Here is a 15,585-nt window from a genome sequence, read left to right on the forward strand (position 1 = left end):
CTCTTAGGTTTCTCTATGTTTTCATTATTTAATTACACAGAAATTCCAAAAAATCTGTGGATTTAAGCAAGAATGGAGAGGGAAAGCTGTTTACCAGTTTGTTAATCAAAGTTTTGAACTCCAGAGACATCTGCTCAGGTGTGGGTCCTTGCAGGAGGAGAAGGACTTCACGATCCAGCGTCTCATCCAGTGGGGAGGCCAAACACATGGAGGAAGAGAAATGATGTGCACTCTACACACACACACACACACACACACACACACGTCTTGCAAAAACATTCAAGACTCACGAAGAAACGAGCACTGTGATAACGCAATGCAGAGCTGTGAAAATGGGCGTCATGGAGATGCACAGCAGAAAACAGCCATGTTATTATTTATATCACTCAAGGCAAATTTTAGTCTTTTGAGCCAGATGTGATCTATTGATCTAGAACAGGGGTGAGCATGTAGCTGTTTTACTGTTGCGGCTCCACAGCTGAATCAGATCAGTAGGTAATAATAAAATAATCCTCCTCTACAGTAAAATAAAGCTCTGCTGATCCTTCAACACAGTTTAACAGTAAATGGCCTTAAGAACTGCTGATTCATTACAGTTACAGCAATTGGCAGATGTTCTTATCCAGAGCGACTTACAATTTGATCGTTATTACGCAGGTGAGCAAAAGTAATGTTAAGAGTCTTGCCCAAGGTGGGGGATTGAACCCCAGTCTACAGCGTAGAAGGCAGAGGCGTTACCCACTACACCAATTCACCCTTTAACCCTGAAGATCAGCGCAGACTCCCGATCACCATAGCAACACAGACAACAGTCTCGCCTAGCTAGCAGCTAACGAAACGGCAAAGAGAGAGATTCAAGATCAACATCGATAATTTAGAGACGAATGGACTTTTGCTTTTATAGTCACTCCAGCCGGTTTCCTAATGCGTTTAATCTGCAACGAGAAACTAACAAAAGCTAAAAATCACAAAGCTGACGTCGATTCTCATTCGAATTTTCTTCCACCTTAAATGATGCATTTACATTCTGGAGCCTCAGGCACCGTTTAAGGTGGAACGGGAAAATTCGAACAAGAAGCTGGCGAACGAGAAGCGACTTCTGCCTCGTAAAAAGTCAAACATTGAGAGGCATTTTACAAGAAACGGTTCTACTTCTGAGGAAAAGTTTCCTGCCGGAGATGCGAGAAAAGCGGCTATAGCTGAGCTAAAGCTTCGAGCAGAGCATACCGAGACATGTTTACAGCCAAGATGGACATGAAATGTTGTGGCTCCCAAGGTGGTTAGACTTTTGTTGAAAGGATGAAATGGCTGCCAACCCCTGGACTAGGGACAACCCTGGGAAAGTCTGGGTTAAATGTGGATGGGAACAATCTAAAGCTGCGTTCCTAATGCTAAGCTGCAGTTCATGTTAGACCGATATTCTGTGATGACAACACGAGACAAGAGAGGTCGTGTGGGGTCAACACTTAAAATTTAACCAATTAATTATGGTAAAATGACCGTAAAAACTCTAACTAAAGGTACTTAGGTACTTAGGATGTAGCCTTGGGTGTACCATCCCAGTGACCGTTTAGTGCCTTTTTCCTGAGAGTTTAGATCAGCACATTTTGCTAATGTGCAAACGATGAGGTCAGCACTTGCAGGATGGGCTCTTATCCCACAATCACTGTAAAAAATTGAGCAAATACCAGGTGCCAAAAATAGCGCTCGTCGTTTAAGCTTCTGCTTTGTTTTTGAGGCTCTTCTGGAGTCTTTCTGAACGCTGATACACAGCGAGTGGCAATTGAACAGTGGTGAAGTGAAAGTGGGAGTCGAGTGTGTGATCCACTCAAAATCAAGGCCAGGTAACGATACACAAAGGCGTTCTCAAATAAAAACACACATATTTGACAAACCTCGAGGGGATTGTGCTGGGCCAGCGCCAACTCCGTCTCCAGAGACCCTGAACTTGTCTGATTCAGTCTGTAGGCCACAGAGAGAGAGAGCCCAGGACTGCACAACACCACATGTAGGAACACAGACACACAAAGGGACGTCCCGTGACTCATTTACACACAGCAGGGCAGGGCGGACGGTGTCAAATGAACCCCTGATATGACTGTGTGTGTGCGCGCAACATCAGGCCCAATCTTACATGGCCACGTCGGGCTGCATCAGCTGCATCTGGCTCTCCAGCTTGCTCTTCTCAGCTCTCAGCAACTGTCAAGAAGAATAAAAAGAACTTAGTTACACCCTCACACGAGAACGAGTAGATGAGAAAGAGAGAAGGAAGGAGGCGTGAAAGGTTTTACTTCCGTCACTGATGAGTACTCCATCACAGCGGCCTTCAGTTCCTCTATCTGCCTGCTCTTCTGAAAGGGTCACAGGAAAGAAGGTAGGACATCAATGGCAAAACCCATTACACTGCATGGAATGCTTGCTAGACCACCTGCAGTGTCTCTTTAGAGGGTTCATATCATGGAAAACCAAGTTTTTCCCAGTAAGAGTTTGAGACAGTACATAAACATTAACGTTTTAAAACATATTCATCACGGTCCATATATGGAAACTACGCTGCCAAAATAGCCTGTTTTACAGTCACTGTTTGTGTGATGTCACGAAAAACTCATTTAAATACATGTGCCTACTCTGACTATGGGAGTCCCGCACAACCACACCGCAAATGAATGAGGCACAATACGAGGCAGACAATCAAATAAAAGGGAGTTTTGGTACAATAAGCAAATAAATAAAAAGGCAAATCTTCATTTGAATGATCCACTGTAGATATTATGCACATGCTCAGTCTACTTTTAACTCCTCGGGACCACCGGTGGGTCCAAAGCGCACTTGGCCATGTTCTTCATAACGTTCATATTCCATAAGCTCCATTCAGAAGCTGGGCGTCGTGTGAGGCTGTAGCTCTTCTCTCCAGTCTAATAGACGGTGATGTCATTTTAAACCCTTATAATAAAAGAAGCTGAACTTTGTTTTTCTACTGAAAGTCGACCCGTTTTTCCCCAAATCTGGGCTCTAAACTATAAACAGACGGCGTCTCTTCAGTGATCTGCTCTGGAAACATCACTTTTAGACACAAAGAGCGTCGGAGATTTTTGGCCTTCAGCAGTAAATTGTAAGCATGTAGTGATATGTGGAGATCATAAAACACAGGTTCTGGTAATTTGAGGGAGCTTTAATAAAAAAATAAAATAAATTAAAATAAAAATTCACATTTATTTCATGCAGCTACTGAAGAACGTGCCTTATGATTTGGTCACGGCAATTCAGATGGACAAACCAAAATATACGCTGGAGAACAAGAGGCCAGCTTTCAACTAAACATCCATTAAATGCAACTGACCCTGAAGTTGTGCGTGTTAAACCCGTCCCTAACCCTAGACCTAACCCTAGACCTAACCCTAGACCTAACCCTTACCTTAAGGCCAAACCTACACTTACTCCTAAACCTAATCTTAACCTTACGATAACCAACCGAATATCACCAATTATTTACAAACTTTCTGATGTGTCTGTAGATCATCTATAGTGGACAGTCCAAATAAAGTGTGACCAAAAATAAAGGAAATTGTAGCATTTGGGCCCTTTAAGCCAGTAGCTCTCAATCCCATTGATTGATCTCCCACCCACTGCCCACTTTGTTTACATATCGCTCTCCAAAGAAAAACAAGCATCTCCAAAACAGTAACTTTACATGCAACTTTTAATGTAAAGATTTTTTATTCTAATTGATTTTGGAGCATTTCTATTGGTCCAATCATCGTGAAATTTTAACACAGTGTAAAGGAGGACTGCCGTATTAGAATGACGTGGAAAAATAAAAATGGATCTACATGTTTTTCTTTGGACAGCGACGACAGTCAACTTCATCATTTGAAGGCCTTGATTATTATCCCAAAAACTAAACCATGGATTATAGTTCAGGGAAAACAATGTTCCTGGACGTACAGTGAAGAACCGCTGCTTTAGGTCACAACCTTTTCAGGTTGAACTTAATGAAGTCTGGGCTGGGAGCAGTTCATATAAAACCCGTCTTAAGTTCGCGTGCTAACCGTTGGAGCTTTAGGTTTACTTATGCCTTCAAATCATGAGTGAAGTTCACCCTCCTCAGCTCTGATGTTGAGACACGGTGGACTGACCTCCTGTATTACTCTGTCCTTCTCAGCCATCACAGCATCAAATGAATGGACCTGGACCTGGCAGTAAACACACAGAGCAATCACATATTCAGCTTCCAGTGGTCCCTATACTGCCAGGTCAAACATCTTGGAAAACCCCATTTTTCCAATTTTTCCATTGATATTTAAACAGTTCAGGTCCTGTGAATAGCCCGATAGATTAGATGTAAACTGATAGTGGTTAACAAAAACTGGACAATAAACTGGAAACTGAAATAATAATATAAGTAACTTTCAGAATTATTAAAAGATCTTTTCCAGGGAACAAGTCACTGGTTAATGACAGATGTTCTGCAGCAGGGTCATTCTATAGAAACACCCACTGATGTGTCCCTAATGTTTACAGATATTACGCTTGAAAAACTTTAGGGTTACAATTTATTCATATTTTTAAATTAAAACATTTGAATAATTACACCTCCTTGAGCCTCAATACAGCAATATTGGTTTTTAAATCAATCCTATAGAATTCCAAACACCACAGAAGAGCTCGTCCACACAGTCGTGTATAAAGATTGAGGCCATATTTTCAGGTTTAAAAAAAACAACAAAAAAAAAAAAAAAACAACGTTTTTCTGCTATTTTAACTGCAATAATCTCTACATGACTGTGGAATATATCAATTAAATGACAAAGAAAACAAAAGCCAAATAAATATTATAAAATATATAATGAAAGTTCCCCAGGAGTCGAGTCACTGGTGTTACTGCGTCTCTTATTTTGAAATAAAAGTCACACCGATGACGTCACTCGACCTCCTTTGACCTGTTTTCTGAGGATCTGTGAAGAAAAGCTCATGGTGAGTCCACTGCGTCTCTCAGTTCTCAGAGATTCTCTCATTCAGCTCATGATCTCATATGAAGCTTCTAGCTGACGTCACTGGTGTGACCGACTTTATTCTGAGATCACTGTGAAAAAATAAACACAAATGGATTAAATTCCATATTTTAGTGGACGTTCCCTGATCGACAGCGCATGGTTTGATCTTTTGTAGCAGCCGTTCTTTAGAATGCATTGTTCATTAAAAATGTCTCTGGTGTTTCCTTTATTATTTGGAACACCGATGACGATCAGTGACACCAGTGACTCCTATGGAGAGACAGGAAAGTGGACGTTTCTGTAGAATGACCCAGCAATAAAAGCAAAGCTTAAGCTATGAAAGTCAATGTTGACTTAAGCTATTCAAAACGATTCAAGTGTGTTCAGCGGTAATCTGTAAAAGGCGGCTACTTTGAGGATTTAAAAATTATTGTAATTTCCATCTAAAAATGTGTTTACGCTTTAATTTCTCAGTGCATTTAACTGTGTTGTCAATCACAAACCCACTGTATAAAAGCAGTGCTGGAACAGACTCTGTTACATCCTTTTAGGGCAGTTTTTGGACAATCTTGCTCTGCAGGACGTGGTGGATTGCGGTCATAATGGCAAGAAAGACAGGTAAAGGTAGACAGACTGACACAAGACCCCTAGAAGTATAGGTCTTTCCTTTAAATGAAATTAAAATGCAAAAAAAGTCAACGAGCACAGCTTCCTACACCATTGAAAAAAGGAAGAAGAGGTCAAAGCCACAACAACATCCTTCAAGCTCAGTTTAACACCTGGTCGAAGTGAGCAGGTTTCAGTTTCAAGAGTGACGAGAGGGCTTCGAGCTGCATGTTTAGAGGTAGAGTGGACCACTGAAGCCTACGGATGAAGGTCTTACGGAGCGACGAATCAAGATTCGAAGTCTTTGGTTCATCTCGCAGGGTTTCTGTACGCGGTCGAGTGAAAGGATGGTTTCTCAGTGTGCTGCACAGAGTGACCGGCACCTTGAAACGAAAGGGCTACCACAGCATTTTGCAGTGCCACTCAGCACCTTCTGGTCCACACCTACTTGTTCAAGGGTTCATCCTACAGCAAGACAAAGACCCAAAACACACCTCCAGACTATGTTACAGCCACTTTAGAAGACTAGAACAAGAGGGCAAGCTTCAACGGTCAGCACACTCTCCAGACTTAAACCCTGTTGAGCTGGTTTGGGCTGAGCTGAAGAGAAGGGTGAAAGCAAAGTATATTTGCAGGAACTTGTTCAACATCATTGGGAAGAAATTTCTAAACAATGCTTAATTTCCATTGTAGAAAGAATGTCTCGAGTGGGTTTGGCTGTTATCTGTAAAAGGTGGCTACTCTGGAGGAGTTGAAATTTGGGTTATATTTTTTTTAAAACGAGACATTAAACTGCATAAATATCTATAAACTGGAAAAATGGGGGTGTTATAAAACTTAAAATGTTCTCTGCAGGCACATTTTTCCATTCATCAAGGTACAAACAGTGTAAATGGTCCCTCAAAGGTTCTACAGTGGTTTTAAGGTCTGATTGTGAAGCTTAAATCAGTTCCTCCAGGTGAAAAGTTGGTATTTGTACCTTTTCATAACCGAATGATTTAAAACAGAGCAGTAGAGTTAAAGCCTGGAGGCGAGGCGAGGCGGGGTGTGTGGAGTCAGTCCAGCTTAGAACAGATCATTTCAGTGGATTATGGTTCAGTTATGTTCCCTGACTGAAGGTACTGTGATGAACCCTTGAGGGTTCCACCCCAGTGACCGTTTCATACGGTGAACCTTTGCATAAAACATATTAAAAACGGTCATATTGCTACTTAAACAAGGCCTAACCTGCAGGTCAGCACTGAGCTCACAAAGTTTCTTCCTCTTCTTTTGAAGCTTGTCCACTTCCATAGAGACTTTGATGTTCTTGATATCGGGTAGGGCAGTTATGGACAGTATGAGAGGAGAAATGAAGGTAAAGGTGAGGAAGAAGAGTTGGGCAAAGAAGAAGAGAGTCTATCTACATATTCCACCTTTATATAATAATATCAGAAATTATATCAGAAAAAAATACAAATACCTAACACATCAAGAACCTTCCCAGAGGAAGTCCGGTATTATTTGCAGTCATCATTAAATACCTAATTACTTAATTATGTTACAACAAGCATGCTGCTGATGGCTTGTAACAAATCTGTGATATCTTGGATTCCCTAGAAATCTGGAACCAACGTCATAAGAGCTAAACTACGTGTTACTTTTACTGCATTGTGATTTAATTGATGTTTACTTGCATTTATTCTAACGATGGATGGATTTTTACAAGCAAAGTCACGTTTACTGATGTAAGAAATGGTTTAAACAATGTGCTTAGGTGCCTGAAACTTCAGCACAGCCCTGAGTGCACTTACACGCACTCAATAATCCGATCATGATCGGAATTCTGCAGTTATCCGATTATTCAAACGGTCATGTAAACACCACACTCTGACCTAGAAATCTGATTAAGAAATCTGATAAAGAGCCTGGATTTTAGCTCAGTAAATCAGATTCCTCAGCGCACGTGAACCCTTACTCTGATTTCTTTCGGATTTCTCAGTCTGCGCACGCGTGAGATCAGACGGCGGTAGAAATAAGCGAGCAGTATTGCCGCAAGACGCAGCAAAACACTGTTGGAGGGCGCTGAAACCAAACAGGGGATGAAGGATTTAAATATTCATTGTCTAGATGTTGATATTTTCAGGTAAAGTGGCGTAATTAAAAAAAAAAAAAAAAAAAAAAAAAAAAAAAAAAAAAAAGTACATTTACATTTCATTTATGGCATTTGGCTGACGCTCTTATCCAGAGCGACTTACAATTTGATCATTTTACACAGGAAGGCCAAGGTGGTGTTAGGAGTCTTGCCCAAGGACTCTTATTGGTATAGTGTAGGGTACTTGCCCTGCGGGGGGATTGAACCCCAGTCTACAGCGTAGAAGGCAGAGGTGTTACCCACTACACTAACACTACACTACACTAACCAACCAAAGTAGTGGCATTAAGCTCGAGTTTTATGTTACATTCACGTCGCATCTTCTTCTGACAGTTTATTGGATAGTTGCAAAGCAGAAATCTGATCACTGTCTGACTCACGTAGACCTGGAGTTTCCCCTTTATCTGATTACTCATGTTGATCGGATAACTGACGAAATCGGATTTAGTGCAGCAATCGGATGATTAACTGCATGTAAACACTCACTGTAGCTTCACCACCAACTGTGGTGTAGTTTTACTTCAAAATCAGTGCACAGGTTTGCTCCACTAGACACTAAACTCCTTAAAGAACTCAAAATAAGCGATGTGTGCTGCTGCACCGCAGAGCTAAAATGATTCATATATTTGTTCATGATGTCCACTAATGGAGTTAAATCTTCTCTGAGCTTCTCTGATGACACATGACACGTGGACGCGTATACACACTATACACGCGTATACACATTGCTGCAAACAGTAGAATTGTGTGTGGTGGGTGGGTGTATATGTATATATGCATATGTATAGATATGTAAACATGTGTATGTATGTAGCAGCAAATAGTAGAATTATGTCTGGGTGTATATATGTATATGTATAGATATGTGAATATGTATATGTATGTATATCTGTATAATTGTTTTTTTTCCCCTTCTCTTTTTTTTTTATTTACTTATTTATTTTTATTTAGTTGTCTGTTTATTTACTTATTTTATTTGTTTTTTCTCTCTCTTTTTTATTTATTTATTTATTTTTTTTTCTATTTATTTATTTACTTATTTATTTAATTATCATTATTATGATTTATTATTATTATTCTTTTTTTTTCTCTTTCCTCCCTTCTTCTCTGTCCTCTTTTTTATTGCCTGTCAGGCCTGGCCAAAAAAAAAAAAAAAATCTTCTCTGAGTGAATAGACGGGTGGATGAAGAGAAACCCTACCTCCTCCTGCAGAGAGGCAATCTTTGTAATCAGAGCTTGGTTCTCTCGTTCCTGTGGGTAAAACAGATGAACGTTCAAGCCAGAGGGGCATAAGAGATGTTTGACAAATGCTACAGGGCTCTGGCCTGTCTGTACCAACATTCATCCTTAAACCAGCAAGAACTCTCTGAAAGAGAGACTGTACTATAGTACCATGTGTATGAAGTAGGTCTAGTAATGTGACCAGTGTGCAAAAACCCAGCAACACTTGTGCCAGATACGTTCACACCAGCACCGTTAGTGCTACCCTGTCAGTACCACATCCTGCTGAGATGATCCACCAAACTCATTAGATGACGTCTGATGGTGGTTCGATGAAGGGGGTGGAGAGCAGGTGGCTATTCATTGTCAACCTACAATGTGCTTATATGGTACCTTAATGGTAAAAAGGCCAATGACTGCAGGCCAATGGTTTATTATTATTACTATACCTAATAAACTGGCAGCTCAGTGTATATTGAATGTGTGTCAGTCAAAGATATTTTGACTGATCAGTGGTCAGAGCTGGCTTCCCCAAAAGCTTCAGCACCATCACTGTAAAATAGTAGAATGAGCACCGTCCAGTTAAGATGATCATAACAGCAACACTTTTGGGGAAAGCGGGCCTGGACTGACCACGGTAGAGTATGAGGGGAGTCTGGTGACCAACCATTTGCTTGCTCTGAGCCGAGGCCCGGGCTCTGCTCTCCTCCGAAGAGCTTAAACTCGACTTCATCTCCTCCACTTCCTCTTTCAGCATCCGCTCCTTCTGCAGCAGCTGCTGCCCCCTGCAGGAGAAAAGAGGGAGAGCAAGAAGGAAGAATTATCCAGCGAGTAAACCCACAGGCTCAGAGAGAGAGAGACTGCTCGAGACCTTTCCCTCCCAATCTTAGAGGGAAATTCCACATATTTTTATTTTTTCAAACGATCTACATAATTTAAATGGCTAGGATGTAAACAAAGCCATGCACAGTGGTTTGATGTGAACTGCCGAAGAGAAGCGCAGTTTATTCGCAGTGGTGGTGATAGGAACCCCATGTTCCTGTCAAATTTATTACACCAAAGGGTTACGAGCACACTGCCTGGCGTCTGGGATATTGTTTTAGGAGATAAGCTTTAGCTTATTTAGCTTATTTGACACATTCATGGTAGAGAGGTATGTGCAGGGAAAACAGTAACCAAAAAAAAGGTTTTCCCAGATTTAGCACCCATCATCATCATCATCATCATCATCATCATCACCACATGTACAAACACTAGACAAATGTGTGTTCATGGGTGGTTTTGGATAGTACATAAAAAGCTTATATCTGACCAAGTTTCTCTAAAATAATCCATTTTACATTAAACCGCTCTGAATTACTTGAAATTTTGAAAAATCAGTGGAATTCCCCTTTAATGGGAAGTATTCACAGCAAAAAATAGTATCTTCCAGTGGTGGACAGTAACTGAGTAAATGTAATGAGTTTCTGTACTTTAGTATTTTTGGTGTATCTGTACTGAAGTTTCTCCGTTCTGGGGACTTTCTCCTTTCACTCCACTACATTTCAGAGTCTAATATCCGACTTTTTCCTCCTACATTTTGAGAAATCTGTCGTTCCTTTTGGTTTCTGTGTGTATAAAAACGTAACATGTCAAAACGAAAAGCGCAAAGCCAGAGCACCAATCAGGGCCCAGCGGTCACTTTGTTTAGAGCTGGTTTTGACCTGTTGGTCATACCGACCCAGTGCAGCACGCGGTTCAACGTCAGCGCAGCAGCGTAAAACTTTGGGAGAGTCTGTTCAACATAAATGATGAACTAACCTAACTTTGTGTAAATAGAGCTCAATATAGAAATATGTCCACATATGCAGTCGAGACCGACGCGGCTTTTTTCTGAATTTCTACAAACACCATTTCATTTTATAGTAAATGAGTTTGGGCTGGTTTATGTTTATGAACAGACGCCTACAGATCAACATAGTAAAGGAGCTCATCTGTGATCCTGAGTTTAAAGCCAGTTTTTATTCAACTTAAACTTGGAACTAAGTTGTAAATAAATCTGAAACTGAAACTTTGCTTGTGTGTAAAAAGTGATTTCAGAGCCACTCGGTTCTCCCTGATGGAAACTGTTTACCTTCAGTGTTTTGTGCTTCTGATCATTTTAATAGACGTCAGCGTCACTAATTAATGACGCCCTATTAAAAGACTGGTTTACCAAGAGAGACGCTGGAGGACTTTCACCTGAAATGAGTTCATGAAGCCAGTCTGGTTATAAAAATGATAACAGGACATCAGAGCCAGAATTCCTCTTTTAGTACTTTTACTTTATACTTAAGTACATTTGAAGGTGAATACTTTAGTACTTTTACTCAAGTGGAGGTCTAAAGGGAGGAACTTCTACTTTTACTGCAGGAATATTTTACCCTGGGGGTGTCTACTTTAACTCCAGTACATTCTAGTCAATATGTCCAAGATTTCTTATTTTGAGATGGATGTGCACTTATAAGATTATCTAGCTCATTTCTAAACAAGATTTACCCGTTTTAAGTCATTTTATTAGGTAAAATTCTCACTAACATAATTTAATTAGTTTCAAGCACGTTTCTCAAAACAAGCTAAATTATCTGCCAATATTTTAAGATAATTTTATTTCATTTTAAACACTTTTTTCTGTTAAGTTAAATATTCCTAAAACACACAATCTCAGCAGGGGAAATATTGGATATATTAGCTAGATTGAAGATAATTTGATTAAATAAGATGCTATTTTTTTGCAGTGTTGCTTTACAGCGAATGGTAAACATAGCAAGTGCAAGCTGTGTACACTTTGGCCTGAGCCTTGAGCTCCTCGTTTTCCTCGATAAGTTTTTGGTTGGTGTCCTCCATCGCCTCCACGGCCTGCTTCAGTTTCCGAATCTCCTCCTGCAGTTTCTGGTTATTAAACTGCAAGTCAGCCACGCAGAACACCAAATCAGACGTCTCTCTGTTCAAAAAGCATGCAAGAAATTACAGTTACACACACACAGGGAGAAATGCAGTCACTGGTACGCTTGCTTATCAGCACAAGAACACGCGCGCACACACACACACACACACACACACACAGTCATACTTACAAGTCAGCTCTGGATGCCTCCCCTCCAAACGCCTCCAGGCTGCCTGAGGTCATATTCAATAAAAGTGATCTCTTTGCTGCAGGAAGACGAAGAAGAGAGTCAAATCATGTCACACGCACGAATAAAGTGTAAAACATCTACAGCAGCATCACCTGATAGGTTGTCCCGCAGCTTGATTGATGCTTCCTGAGTCGATTCCTCTTTCCCGTCCCTCCTGAGACAAATAATTGGAATGTTATGCATCTTCCACAAAGGTGGAATGACAGAAATCTTGGACTGTTAATTTGGCTGGGCCGCAAAAACTTTTCTCAAGAGCTGGCCTGAGATATTCAGCTCAGTACTTGGCATGATCAGCATTTCTTGTAGTACTTTTAGCACATTTCACCAGCATGAGATAAACCCCAAGTTCCACACATGCAACAAATATCAGAGCAGATGGAATGCTAGTGCTATAAATCCAACAAAGTTCTCAAATCCATCTGGGCCTTATCCAGGATATCCAGCTAAATCCAGCATAAGCTGATTCAAAAATTCTTTAAAGCAACATGCTGGCTTAGTCGGTGGGCAAACTAGTGTTTTGTTCACATCGCCAACAGGCTCTGATCTGTACCCTGAAATCTAAACAGCAAGCATATCCATCTAACCACAGATTCCCTGACCAAGGCTCCATCTCACGAAGCAATTCCACACGGACAGAGCTCCTGACCAAGTGCTGAGCTTCGCAAAACTCTTTTTCTGTTAACCAAGACAAAGACTACATAGTAAACTATATCGGAAATTCTCTGTGAACACAGTGAGAACTTCTCTAATCTCTAAGTATATTCTGAGAGCAATCTTAAAACCAGAAACATTAGATACACTGGCTGGATTTAAGTTGATTTCCTTTTCACTCAGGAGCTCAGAGACCCAGGCCTCATTCCTGTCTCACACCCAGGGCCCAGGATCACTACATCCACCCCTGAGTCAACCAACAATATAAACAAAGAACAGTGGTTCAAAGTCCCCATCACCCTGAGATACCCCCCCACCCAGAGCATAACCACAGCGGCTGGGTCTGGACAGGGCGCATGTACCCCTGATTGCGACAGTCTTCGATCCACTCCTTCATTATGGCATGGTAAGTGTCCAGGTCTATGGAGATGTCCTTGTGTTCAGGATCCAGCATGTTACAGAGCTCCTCCAGGCCGCTGTCCTCCGAGCTGCGGCTGGTCGTGTGCCTTAGGTAGTCCACGATGTGCGACACGTACACTTTACCTGCGAAAGACAGGCCCGGGTTACTATAGCTACTGCCATCACAGAGCAGCACCACAGAGCACCACCAGGAGCCCTCAGAAGGTCAAGCAAACAACCGCTACAAATAGCATCATCCTCTTCCCGAGTCACCCACTCGTCATGAGTCCTTCACTCTCTGTTACATAAAGCGTGTGCACACAGAATTCACTACAGTCGTGCCAACACTTAGTAAAAGCAATTAGCATGATGCCTTTTTTAGTGTTTCCCCCAGGTCTGAAACAACCCTGGGGATGGGGAAAACGGGACTTTTTGGAGGGGGGCGGGGTCCTGGGGGGTTGGTGTAGTCGAGTTGTAGGTCATGGAAATGACCACAGGGAAAATGAGTGATGCATCAGTGAAATATACTCAGATGCTCATCAGTATACTTGTTTCATATCAATATAAGTCAATATACTCGCCATCCTATTAACAGCATACAGTGATATAATTGTATGTGTTATAATTGGCAGTTCTTAAACGCCGGTGGGCGGCGGGGGGCTGTGTGCATGGGAGGATTAGGGGGTCTCAGGAGTTGCCTCTACTTAAATTTGTTGTCGGTTAAATTGTTAAATCTGCTTCAGTCATATATAAAGACTTTTTTAAGGCAGATGCCATTTTATTCAAATGAAATACACTCACCGGCCACTTTATTAGGTACGCCTTGCTAGTTAAGGTTGGACCCCCTTTTGCCTTCAGAACTGTCTTAATTCTTCATGTCAGACTTTCAACAAGGTGTTGGAAACGTTCCTCAGAGATTCTGGTTGGTTATTTGAGTTCCTGCTGCCTTTCTATCATCTAGAACCAGTCTGCCCATTCTCCTCTGACCTCTCACACCAACAGGGCATTTTCGTCCACACAACTGACCGCTCACTGGATGCTTCCTCTTTTTCGGACCGTTCTCTGTAAACCCTAGAGATGGTTGTGTGTGAAAATCCCAGTAGATCAGCAGTTTCTGAAATACTCAGACCAGCCCGTCTGGCACCAACAACCACGCCACGTTCAAAGCCCCTTAAATCCCCTTTCTTCCCCGTTCTGATGCTCGGTCTGCACTTCAGCAAGTTGTCTTGACCACCTCTACACGCCTGAATGCAGTGAGTTGCAGCCGCGTGATTGGCTGATTAGCTATTTGTGTTAACAAGCAATTGTACCTAATAAAGTGGCTGATGAGTGTACATGTCAACCCTAATTCATGCTCACTTCATGAGTCCTCTATAAGGCCATAGAACAGGGCATTGCCCGTCCTTCTTAAAGTAGAAATTCGTCTAATTTTACCAAATGTCTACCAAAATCAACCTCTCAACTGATGGATGCAAAATACTCTATGGTTGAACTTGCTTACAAAGAAAATATAGCTATTTCATGTTCTACCCCAAACAACAGTGAAGCTACATGTCCTCTGAGTTTTTAAACAAATAATAGTAAAATAAACCGTGTAAAATAACAATAATAAACTGTGTTAAGTCACAAAAGTAAAGTTTACTTCAGGTACCATTGTGTCTTATAACACCCAGCATGTACTCTGCCAAAAAAATAAATAATATTAATACATTTTTATCCAGAACTTTATCTTAAATAAGGCTATAAAAGGATGTTCATGTACCTCTGCAGTGGGTGTCACAAGCCTGAAAAATGGAGTCCAGCAGGTCTTCTTCACAGATCAAGCTAACCTCAGCCATGCTCTCTTTTTTGGATTCAGATGGGAACGAAGCACCTAAATGACCACAAAGAACAACATTGTAAGAATTACGACTCTAAAGTTCAGACTGTAAACTTGCTACTCAAAAGTCAAAGCAACCCTACATACACAGCACTTTAAGAGAACAATGTAAGCAGTAATATAAAAAGTGCCCTCCTGGTATAATGGCTATTTTACACTGCCACCGGTTTCAGCAAGAGGAGAATAAGTTTTTCCCTGGAAACAGAGCTCATGGGTTGGTCTGGAACCACCTGTGGTTCCCCGCAGTAACGCAGACCTGTCACAGTGCTGGAAACCCCACCCATAACCGCTGATATGCCCCCCCCCCTTTTCATTTTTACCCAGTTCATTTTCTCCCCAATTTAGTCGTCTCCAATTCCACCCACTACTTAGGACTACCCCAATCACACGATACTACCAATGCTAGGGGTGAAGGCAGCGCAGGCTTCCTCCGAGATCTGTGAAACCAGCCACCACTTCTTTTCGAACTGCCGCTCACGGAACGCCACGGGGCAGCCACGGGACAGCGCTCGGCGGAAAGCGCCAACGGCCAGATCTGCTGTGTCAGCT

The 15,585-nt window shown here is 41.6% G+C and overlaps 1 protein-coding gene across 5 annotated transcripts in view; it reads right to left on the minus strand.

Annotated features, from left to right (window-relative positions):
- Positions 1–15,585, minus strand: part of LOC108437957 (lymphoid-restricted membrane protein) — a 78,927-nt gene that overhangs the window by 43,122 nt on the left and 20,220 nt on the right. For all 5 annotated transcript variants that reach the window (XM_037537703.1, XM_037537706.1, XM_037537714.1 and 2 more), the window contains exons 3-15: positions 14,920–15,030; positions 13,121–13,301; positions 12,200–12,261; positions 12,048–12,123; positions 11,756–11,914; positions 9,620–9,737; positions 8,932–8,982; positions 6,828–6,905; positions 4,137–4,193; positions 2,292–2,351; positions 2,135–2,199; positions 1,896–1,992; positions 95–232 (exon numbers count right to left, since the gene is read on the minus strand). In XM_037537703.1, the coding sequence (XP_037393600.1) occupies positions 95–232; positions 1,896–1,992; positions 2,135–2,199; positions 2,292–2,351; positions 4,137–4,193; positions 6,828–6,905; positions 8,932–8,982; positions 9,620–9,737; positions 11,756–11,914; positions 12,048–12,123; positions 12,200–12,261; positions 13,121–13,301; positions 14,920–15,030 (1,253 nt within the window). The remainder of the gene's footprint in view (positions 1–94; positions 233–1,895; positions 1,993–2,134; positions 2,200–2,291; positions 2,352–4,136; positions 4,194–6,827; positions 6,906–8,931; positions 8,983–9,619; positions 9,738–11,755; positions 11,915–12,047; positions 12,124–12,199; positions 12,262–13,120; positions 13,302–14,919; positions 15,031–15,585) is intronic.

The sequence above is a fragment of the Pygocentrus nattereri genome, chromosome 1, assembly GCF_015220715.1.
Source record: "Pygocentrus nattereri isolate fPygNat1 chromosome 1, fPygNat1.pri, whole genome shotgun sequence".
Taxonomy (NCBI): Eukaryota; Metazoa; Chordata; class Actinopteri; order Characiformes; family Serrasalmidae; genus Pygocentrus; species Pygocentrus nattereri.